Genomic DNA, 11,231 nt, shown 5'->3' on the forward strand with positions numbered 1-11,231 from the left:
AGATCCACAAAGGAAGTCCTGGGTGAAGACCATGCGCAGATCCATCCAGACTCACTCAGGTCGGGTAAGGAGATGCACAGCGACAAGCCTGCGGATAGCCCACCAGGTTAGTTTTCTCAAAATAGATGTATCAATTCGATGCAATTCAAATCAAAATCTGAAAAGATTTTTTGAAGAGTTTTATAAGTTTATTCTAATATTTACATATTAAGACAAGGTCCATGAATAACCAAACACTGCTGAAGAAAAATAAGGTAGCAAGCTTGCTCTAGGAGAGCCTAAAAATTATTAAAGAACTAGAGTAATTAAGCCACTGTAGGAAAGACAAATCAACCATGGAATTGAATAAAGAGTTAGTATAAATTGTCACGTGATATATGACAAAGATGCACTGCAAAATCCTAGGGAAAGGACAATCTTATCAGTAAAGGGTGCTGTGACAATTGAGTATCCACATGAGAAAAATTGAGTTGGATTCTTTTGTTTTTTTATCTTTTATTAAATATTGTTGGCATACAATATTATATTAGTTTCAGGTATACAACATAGTAAATGAAACATTTATATACTTTTCAATGTGATCATCACAATAAGTCTGGTAATCACCTGTCACTGTACAAAGTTATTATGATATTATTACTAATATTTTGTTGAGGATGTTTACATCTGTGTTCATTAGGTATATTGGCCTATAGTTTTCTTTTTTTTTTTTTTGTAATGTCATTTGGAATCAGTGTAATGGTGGCCCCATAAAATGAGCTTGGGAACATCCCCACCTTTTGACTTTTGGAATACTTTGAGGAGAATAGATGTTAATTCTTTTATGAATGTTAGGTAAAATTCACCTGTGAAGCCGTCTGGTCCAGGACATCTGTTTGGTGGGAGCTTCTTGATTACTGACTCAATTTCATTGGTAGTAATTGGTCTCTTCAGATTTTCTTTTTCATCTTGATTCAGCTGTGGAAAGCTGTATGCTTCGATGAATTTATCCATTTCTTCCAGATTGTCCAATTTATTGATGTATAGTTGCTCATAGTATTTTCTTAATTTTTTTTTGTATTTCTGCATTGTTTGTTATCACTTGTCCTCTTTCATTTCTGATTTTATTTATTTGAGTCCTCTCTTTTCTTGAAGATTCTGCTTAAAATTTTGTTGATTTTTTAATCTTTTCAAAAATCCAGCTCTTGGTTTCATTAATCTTTTGTATTTTTTTTTAGTATCTTTTATTTATTTCCACTCTGATCTTTATTATTTCCTTCTTTTTACTCATTTTGGACTTTGTTTGCTGTTCTTTTTCTGATTTCCTCAGATGTAAAGTTGGAGTGTTTATTTGAGATTTTATTTTGTTTCTTGAGGTAGGTCTGTATTGCTTTGAACTTCCTCTTAGGACTGCTTTCACTGTGTCCCATAGAGTTTAGGTCATTGTGACTTCATTTTCACTTGTCTCAAGTTATCTTTTGATTTCTTCCTTGATCACATTGCTGACCCATTCATTATTTAGTAGCATGTTATTTAGCTTCCATATGCTTGGGTGTTTTTCAGGGTTTTTTTTCTTATAATTGATCTCTAGTTTCATACCATTGTGGTCAGAGGAAACAATGGATATGATTTCAATCTTAAATTTATTGAGACGTGTTTTGTGGCTTAACATGTGGTCTATCTTGGAAAGTGTTCCATGTGTACTTGTAAAGAATGTATATTGTGCTGCTTTGGGGTGAAATGCTCTAAAACTACCAATTAAATTCATCTTATCTATGGGCCAGCCGAGTGGCGCGATGGTTAAGAACTCGCTTGGGATGCCAGAGGTCCCCGGTTCGGATCCCACATATGAGGGCCAGTGACACTGCCCTCTACAGCTAAGATGCTGAACAACAGCTCAACCTGGAGCTGGGCTGCCGTGAGTCACCGGTGACGGCGTGGGCTGCAGCCCCTGCTGCAGTGGGTTGCCATGGGCTGCCGTGTGCAGCCAGCAGCCAGCGTGAGCGGCCAGCAGGCCGCAGAGAGGCCGGCGACTGATCTGCCTCGCCAGGGAAGAGCGTAATGATGGTGCCAACTTGGGCCAGTGAAGCAACGTCCGTCACAACTAGATTGAAGAACAAAAACGACAGCAACTTGTCTGTTCCCCTTCCCCTAATTCCCCAGTACTGTTCCCATCCCCCCAATTACCCAATAAAAAAATCTTTAAAAAAAAAATTCATCTTATCTAGAGTGTCATTTGAGGCCACTGTTTCCCTGTTGATTTTCTATCTAGAAGATCTGTCCATTAGTGTCAGTGGGGTGTTAAAGTCCCTTACTACAATGATGTTGCTGTTGATCTCTGCCCTTATGTCAGTCAATATTTTCTTTATATATTTAAGTGCTTCTATGTTACGTGCATAAATATTTACTATGGTGATGCCCTCTTGTTGAATTGATCACATTATTATTATGCAATATCCTTCTTTGTCTCTTGTTATAGTCTTTGTTTTAAAGTCTATTTTGTCCAATATAAATAGTTCCCCCAGCTTTTTTCTCATTTCCATATTCATGAACTGTCTTTTTCCATCTCTTTACTTTCAGCCTGTGGGTGTCTTTTGCTCTGAGATAGGTGTCTTGTAGACAGCATATGCATGAGTCTTGTTTTTTTATCCATTCAGCTACCTTATATCTTTTGATTGGATCATTTAATCCATTTCCATTTAAAGTGATTATTGATAGGTATACAATTATTGTCATTTTATTATTCATATTTTTATCTTTGTTTTCTCCCTTCTTCTGCTTAAAGAAGTATCTTTAATATTTCTTGTAATATTAGCTATTTTTCATCACTTTGAATATTCCCTGCCACTCCCTTCAAAGTTTCTGTTGAAAAATCAACTGATAGTCTTATGGGAGCTCCTTGTAAGTAACTAGTTGTCTTTCTCTTGCTGCATTTAGGATTGTCTGTCTTTAACCTTTGCCATTTTAATTATGATGTGTCTTGGTGTGGCCTGTTTGGGTTCATCTTGCTTGGGACTCTGTGCTTCCTGGGATTGTATGTCTATTTCCTTTGCCAGGTTAGGGACGTTTTCAGTCACTATGTCTTCAAATAGATTCTCGTTCCCTTGCTCCTTCTCTTCTCCTGTTGGCACTCCTATGACACGAATGTTGATGGTTGATGTTTTCCCACAGGTGGCCCATAAACTATCTTTATTATTTGTTAATTATGTTTTTTGTTGTTTCAATTGATGTTTTCTGCTGTGTTGTTTTCTGAATTGCTTATTTGATACTCTGCTTTATCTAATCTGCTATTGATTCCTTCTAGTGTATTCTTCATTTCAGTTATTATATTCTTTATTTCTGACTGGTTCTTTTTTATAGTTTTGTATGTCTTTGTTTTTCATTGTTATCGCTTTGTTGAAATTCTCACTGTCTTAAGCATTCTTATAACCAGTGTTTTTAACTGTCTCTGGTAGGTTGGTTGCCTTCTATTTATGCAGTTCTATTTCTGGAGGTTCCTCCTGTCCTTTTATTTGGGACATGTTTCTTTGTTTTCTCATTCTGGCTGCCTCTCTGTGTTTGCTTCTATGCATCAGGTAGGTCTTCTATGTCGCTCAGTCTTTGCCCTGTGGCTTTATGTAATATGTGTCCTGTGTGGTCCAGTGGCACACTCTCCCTGATCTCTGTGTGTGTTCCTGGAGTGTCTCTTGTGTGTGTTGTGTCTATTCTCCTGTTGTAGTTGAACCTTGATTGCTTTTGTCAAGTCAGTGTGTGGAATTGACTGACTGGCTATGAGGACTTTCTATGCCCACAACATATTAGCTGCTGTGTGTGGGCTGACCCTGCAGAGGGGGATTTGCCCCAATATCTCTTGTGTCTGTTGAGACTACCCTTTGAGTGTACCACTTGTGGGGCTAACTGGGTAGTGCTCTGGTATGGTCTGAGGCCAGCCTCTGGGTGTATTGTTTCTGGTGCCTCTTGGGAGGGCCTCCCATGCAAGACAATTTCAGCATTGCCTATGACTGACCTGGGCTACCTGGTAGGAGCTACAGAGCTATATGTAGTTGGCTGCTGCCTGTGCTGGACCTGGAGTGATGTGGGGGTGGCCTCGCTGTGAAACGAGGCTGGCTGCCACCAGTATTGGGCCTGGAGCAGCTTAGCAAAAGGTCCAGAGCTCCCCTAGGCCTATTGCCACCTGCTGGCTGCTCATAAGGCTCAGCTGCATAAAAAGCCTCCTTAGGTATATCGGCTGGGCTAGTTTACACAGTGTTGACACTGCCTCTAGTGATGCCACCTGAGTCTGGCAGAGCAGCGTCCCAGGGTATTGGTGGTGTGGCTGGTGGTTTTTACAAAATTAATGCAAATTCAGTTCTTGTGCTAGTGCTGAGCCTATGGCCACCCCACAAAATGCCAAGAGAATATTGCAGCCAGCCCTTCTCACCTTGGCCCGCAGATCACCAAGAGCTGCCCAAGAAAGATTGCACTGCAAGCTGTAGCTTCCTGCCACTGAAAGTTCCCCAGGCTGCTGTGGGCTCTATACTGCTGTAAAAGGCTTCTCTGGGCCACCTAGGAGCCAAGAGTGCCCATGACAATGCCATACTAGCTATGCAGGGTTCCGGGGAGTTGCCAAGGTGGTGTGTATGCATTTTACCAGACTAATGTGGTGTCAGGTTTGGTTTTATGGAAGAGGGCTCAATACAGGAAAGATGGCACCTTTCTATAGGCTACACATGAGGTGAGCTCCACACAAGGATAATGTGGCCTCTTCTTTATATTCTTAGTTATAGGGGTTCTGTTCAGCTAGTCTTCAGATGATTCTTGAAGTTGGTTGGTCTATAATTTAGTTGCAATTTTAATGTGATCCTGGAAAGTAACAGGCAGAGTGTTTGCCTATTCTGCCATCTTCTCATTTGTTTTTTAAATATATATTCTATTTCTCTTTTCATCTGTTCATGTTTTCCTTTAAATACTTGAACACAGTTATAATAACAGTGTTAAATCCTTGACTGCTAGTTTCATCATTTCTAGATATGCTTCTATTTAATGATTTTTCTTTTGGTATGGATTATATTTTGCTGCTTCTTGGCATGCCCAGGAATGTTTGATTGGATGATAGACATTTTTGATTATTTGAATTTTGTTATTTTCCTTTACAGATTGCTGAGTTTTGTTCTGCTAGTTCAAGCATTAGCATACAACACCTGTGGGCCAAATCTAACCCATGAGTAATTAATTTTGTCTAGCCCATGAACTAAGCATGATTTTTACATTTTAAATGGTTGTTTTTATAAAAAAAGAAAAGAAAAAGGATACACCACAGAAACTGTATATGGCCCACAACGCCTGAAATATTTATTATCTAGCCTTCTATAGAAAATTTAGCCAACCCCTTTGGCTATGTATTTAAATTACTTAAGTTCAGATTGTTTTAAGATTTGTTAGGGTAGATAGAATAGCCTTTCAATGGATAGTTTAGCTCCATTACTAACGTATGGCCCTTCTGGGGCCTTTATTGACTGCCCCAAGTGATCACCAAGGACTCTCCACTGTGGCTATAGGGAACTTGAGTGATACCCAGCCTTGCATGAACTCTGGTAGCTTCTCAGGTCCCCAGTTCACAGCTTCCCATTCAATCTTTGCTTGTCCTGTGCATGCACACCATAGTATTCTGCAAAGACTCAAGGATTCTGTTATGCAGGTTTCCAAGCTCTTTTTTGGATAGTCCCCTTCTAGTTTGAACTCTGTGATTTCCAGCAGCTTCAGCCTTCTTGAACTCTGATTTCTATCTTCACAACTCAACAACACTGTGTTGCTCTGCTTTCAATTGATCTCCCTGTTTCACAATCTGGAATGTACCTCCTAGAAGAAAGCTAAGGGAACATTAGGTCTCATCTTGTTTGTTTCCTCTTTCTTAGGGATCACAGTACTGTACCACCTGTTGTCAGAATAGTCCAATGTCTGAAAATGATTGTTTTATTCATTTTGCCCATTTGTTAGTTTATGATGAGAGGGTAAATCTGGTCCTTGTTAACTCTACATTGCCTGGAAACAGAAGATGGTAGAAAAGCTTGTACATGCCACAATTTTATTAGTTGAAACATGCACAAAAAATCTTTCTATAGGTAAAATAAATAGGCTGATACCAATTTTCACACATCCAAGAAAGGTGATTATGATGTTACAAAAGGAAAAATTTTAGACAGAAAACTAAAAACTATGCTCATACATGTAGTTTAAACTTTGAGTAAGTCACTTCACCCTTTTGAGCTCCTGTTACACCTCGTATAAAATGAAGGTGTTGAAAATGATTGTGATGGTCCCCTCTTTTCTTCTTTTCCTTTCTTTTTTCTCTCTTTTCCTTTCTTTTTTCTTTCTTTTCCTTTGTTCCTTCTATCCTTCCTTCCCTCTTTCCTTCTTTCCCTCATCCCTTTCTTCCCTCCTTCCTTCTTTCCTCCCTTCCCTCCTCCCCCTTCCTTCTTTCCTTCCTTCCTTCCTTCTTTCCTTCCTTCCTTCCTTCCTTCCTTCCTTCCTTCCTTCTTTCCTTCTTTGTCTTTCTGTCTTTCTTTTACATTTTACTTTTTGAGTAAAATTTGATAAGAAGCATTATCTAATGCTTCATTCAGTCTCTGAGTAAGTTCAGAGGCCTACATAATTACTTGACTCTTGAGTATTTCTCCTTACTCTAACTCTGAAAGACCTTTGTCTATGACTAAAACTTAACTCATTCTTTCCTACCTGATAGGTGTGTATATATGTATATTCCTTGCACTATACAGTAAGTCCCTTGAAGGACAAAGCAATGCTTTTTTCATTATTTTATCATCAATAAACTTGCTTGTTCATGGCAAACTGAGGAATGTATACATCTATATCTGGGAAACACCTGCCTATCTGCACTCCACTGAATGGCTCCCTGATGGCCAATGGAGATGTTGCTTCAGTACCATTTGTGGAGTTATTTGTCTGCCATGCTTGGGAGTCTGTGCTTTAACATCACAGCACTTACCACACTGGGACATATAGTAATCATCTATTTGTTAGGGTTTCCTACTAGACTGTAAGCTTCTCGAGGTCAGGACCTATGTCTTATTTTGCTATATATCTCCAGGACTTCAAGTAGTGCCTGGCAAATGGTAGGCACTCAATAAATGTCTGTGAATTGAGTTCAGTTGAACTGAATTAAACTAAGTTCAACTAAAGCCTATATTAGGATTCTCCAGAGAAACAAAACCAATAGAGCAGAGAGCTAGAGCTAGAGCTAGCGCTTGAGATAGAGATAGAAATGAGCTAAAGATAGAGAGAGAAATACAGATTTTAAGGAATTGGCTCATGTGATTGTGGAGGCCAGCAAATCCAAAATCTGTAGGCCAAAGATCCAGAGAAAAGTTGATGTTGCCGCTCAAGTCCAAAGGCAGTCTGCTGATAGAATTCCCTCTTCCTCAGTGGAAGTCAGTCTTTTTTCTCTTAAGGGCTTCAACTGATTGATTGGACAAGGCCCACTCACTCACATTATGGAGGGCAATCTCAATGTCTAGTGATACACATGTTCATCTTCTCTTTTAAATATCTTCACAGCAACATCTAGCCTAGTATTTGACAGAATATCTGGGTACTGTGTCCTAGCCAAACTGACACATAAAATCCCATCTCCAGGTCTGCTCAAGTCTCCATAATTTCCTCTCTAGAGTATATTACGTAAAGGATCAAAATCTTATAGAAAAGTGTTATTGCTTTTTCTTTTATCAAATTACTGGAATAAGGTACTTTTTCTATAGAAAACAATCATACTTAATTGCAGCTACTTTATCTCAGGGACCATTGCCCCTGGCCAGTAAGTAGATGAATGGGAAGCAAGGTCTCTGTGTCCTCAGCATCTTCCTTTCCTTAAAATGTATATTGAAAATCTACTATATTAGTAAAAACTGTACATGTTGTTAATGGTAAAATGATAAAAAAAATTCATCATTGTTCATGTGAAGTTGTTAAAGAAAGAACTAAAAAGCTGCTATGTTGTTGTGAGCTCCTTTTTGAAAAACCTTTCATGGCCTTGCAATACCAACAGAATAATGACAAAAGTACAGCTTGACTGTCTTGTTACCTTGACTAATCAGACCTCTTTCCTGCCATTCCATTCTTATCTTCTCCTTGAAACTTCCACTGTTTCAAACTACAGAATTGCTCACAACTACACAAAATTACTCATAGATAAGACTCCATTCTTTTTTCCCATCTATTCTACAAACCTTTCAGGACTGTAGAAGCCTGTGATCTCTCTCTTTTCATTGAATTCCTACAGTTTTCACTTTTGAAAGTTCTTTGGCATTTAGAAGATAATATCCAAAACCTCTTTGTACTTATTTTCTGCTGCTAATGTTGATGAATAGCATTCTTTTATTTTTAATTAATTTTAATATAATTAATAAGTAATATATTCTTGTGATTCAAAACTGAAACATGAATATATGAATACAGTGAAAAATTAACCTCCATTCTCCATCTCCGAGTTATTCAACATCCTTCCCCTCAGGCAATTGTTATATTTGTTATACTTTTATGCACACATAAATTTTCCATTTATTTTTAACACAAATTATAGCATGCACTGTTTTGCATATCTTTATTTTCCCTATCAGTTCATAAATAACTTTCTCATTCTTTTTCACAATTACATAGTATTCCATCATTTCATATACCATAATTTTTTTAACCAGTTCCTACTGATGGATCTTTACAATATTTGTATGTTGTTTATTTGTATATTTATATGTTACCCATTATAAAAGTGTTGCAATGAGTAACCTTATTCAAAAGTCACTTCTCACATGTGCAACTCCCTCTCAGAATAAAGTTCTGGTAATGAAATTTCTGGGTCAGTGGATTTGCCCATTTGTAGTTTTATAGTTGTTGCCAAATTGCCCTCCATGAATGTTATACCAGATTACTCTGCCACAGCAGTGGATGAAAATGTCTGTGTACCCGTACTTTTGCCCTCACAGTATGTTGCCAAACTTTTGGATCTTTTAACAATCTATGCAGAGGGTTTGAGGAATTTGGGGGCTGATCAAGGAAAAAGATATGACCATGAGGGACAGTAACAAACATGACCTTCATTGAATGATGACAGGTTTGCATGTTGGGGATGGAGAAGTCACTTAGCAGGAGTTTGTCAACAGGTTGGGGTTGGTGGGGGGAGGAGGGTAAGGGAACTTCCGAGGGAGAGCAGGGCAGATGTGGTGTCTAGGTGATGTCTGGTCTCTGGATCAGAGTTCTAAAGGGCAGCAGAATCTTGGGGCCTTCATGTCCTGGGGCTTATCTTATCGACAAGCAGCAGATGTTGGGTATAATTTAATCGGGCTATGTTTAAAACAACTGAATATGTAAACATTTGAGTTTGGTACCAGTGGGCTTTTGAGTGGATTTCAGCCTGCTATGAAGAAATAAACAACCTTGGAGCAAACAGGCAGAGGTTATCTTTGTCGCATTTATATATCAATCTGATAGGTAAAAATGGTATCTAAGCATAGTTATAATTTGTATTTTATTGTGATTTGGCTATAGAGTAAGCTGCCATAACAGAGACCTAAAATACAGTAGCTCAAATAAAATAGAAATTAAATTCTCTCTCTCCTAACATCCCTGAGCAAATGCTTGAGGGCTGCAAGGCCAGCACTGTTCTTGAGATCATTCAGAAATTCGAGTTCCTTTTCTCATGCCAGAGAATCTCTTTGAGTATGGTCCTCATCAGCAAGACTGAAGCTGGCTCATGAACACCACATTTCTTGAAGAAGAAAAGACAGTGTTGAAGGCAAATGGCTTCCTTATTAAAGTATGATCTGGAAGCTCCATATATAATTTTTACTTGTATCCCTCTGGCCAAAACTTAGTCCCATGAGCACGTCTAACTGCCGGAAGGTTGGAAAAGGGGGGCCAGTTGGCTCAGTTGGTTAGAACACAGTGCTCGCAACACCAGGGTTGCCAGTTCATCTCCCCACCTGGGCCACTGAGTTGGGCCCTCCACAACTAGACTGAGACAACTACTGGACTTGGAGCTGATGGGTCCTGGAAAAACACACTGTTCCCCAATAATTTTTTTTAAAAAAGGTTGGGAAAACTTGGGGTTCTATTACCAAAAGGAGACAAAGAAGAGGGACAGTTTGCAGTCTTTGCTATACTGAAATGAGATTGAACATCTCTTCATATGTTTGAGATATATTTCTATTTCATTTTCTATAAACTGTTCATCTTCTTTGCCTATTTTCCTTTTGATTGTTAGTCTTCTCCCATCAATTTATAGTCACTTTTTGTGTATTAGGGAAATTAGCACTTTGTCTATAATACGCTACATGCTTTTCTTGGCCATTAGACTCATATTTTACTCTTTATTGGTTTTCAGTAATAGTCTAAGTTGTTATGTAAAATAAAAACTACTCTAAAGATCATATCTTTTCTCTCTTTAACAGATAACTCCAGCTATAACAAATTATGTAACTGACAAACTAGGGAAAAAGTTTGTAGAGCCTCCGCCATTTGATTTGACAAAGAGTTACTTGGATTCAAATTGCACCATTCCCTTAATTTTTGTGCTGTCACCAGGAGCAGATCCCATGGCCAGTAAGTATATCTATATACTGTAAACTTCAAAGAAATTACAAATAAATCATCATACTTAATGTCCATTTCTTATATGATTGTAAATTAGATAGTGAATCTCATATTTATAAGGAAAGGTAACTAGTATTTTCCACATTAAATACCTATCACTGAAACATAAGACATAGTTTATAATTTTAGAGTAAGCAGTGAAACCATTTTTTTTGTGCCCTCTTAGGCCTACTGAAATTTGCAAATGATAAAGCGATGTCTGGAAATAAATTTCAAGCTATTTCACTGGGACAGGGACAAGGACCAATTGCAACAAAAATGATTAAAGCAGCAATAGAAGAAGGAACTTGGGTTTGCCTACAGAACTGTCACCTTGCCGTCTCCTGGATGCCCATGTTGGAAAAGATATGTGAAGATTTTAGCCCTGAAGTCTGTAACTCATCCTTTAGGCTTTGGCTCACAAGTTATCCATCTCTAAAAGTATGTTTATTTCCTATGGAGTTCAGTACATTTATTTAATTAACTGTTACACTGTTTATCTTGATCAAGCTTTTTTTTTTTTTAATTGGGGAGTTGGGGGAGGGAACAGCGTTGGGGAATCAGGGAAGGGGAACAGACAAGTTGCTGTCCTTTTGTTCTTCAGTCTAGTTGTGGAGGACATTGCTTCACTG

At 38.3% G+C, this 11,231-nt stretch overlaps 1 protein-coding gene across 1 annotated transcript in view; it reads left to right on the forward strand.

The window, feature by feature from the left end:
- Positions 1-11,231, forward strand: part of LOC109377589 (dynein heavy chain 7, axonemal-like) — a gene marked incomplete at its 5' end in the record, with an annotated part of 115,723 nt that overhangs the window by 69,323 nt on the left and 35,169 nt on the right. The window contains 2 exons of the mRNA XM_019633989.1: positions 10,419-10,569; positions 10,787-11,040. Coding sequence (XP_019489534.1) covers positions 10,419-10,569; positions 10,787-11,040 — 405 coding nt within the window. The remainder of the gene's footprint in view (positions 1-10,418; positions 10,570-10,786; positions 11,041-11,231) is intronic.

Source organism: Hipposideros armiger, unplaced genomic scaffold (assembly GCF_001890085.2).
Source record: "Hipposideros armiger isolate ML-2016 unplaced genomic scaffold, ASM189008v1 scaffold_1465, whole genome shotgun sequence".
In the NCBI taxonomy this organism is placed as follows: Eukaryota; Metazoa; Chordata; class Mammalia; order Chiroptera; family Hipposideridae; genus Hipposideros; species Hipposideros armiger.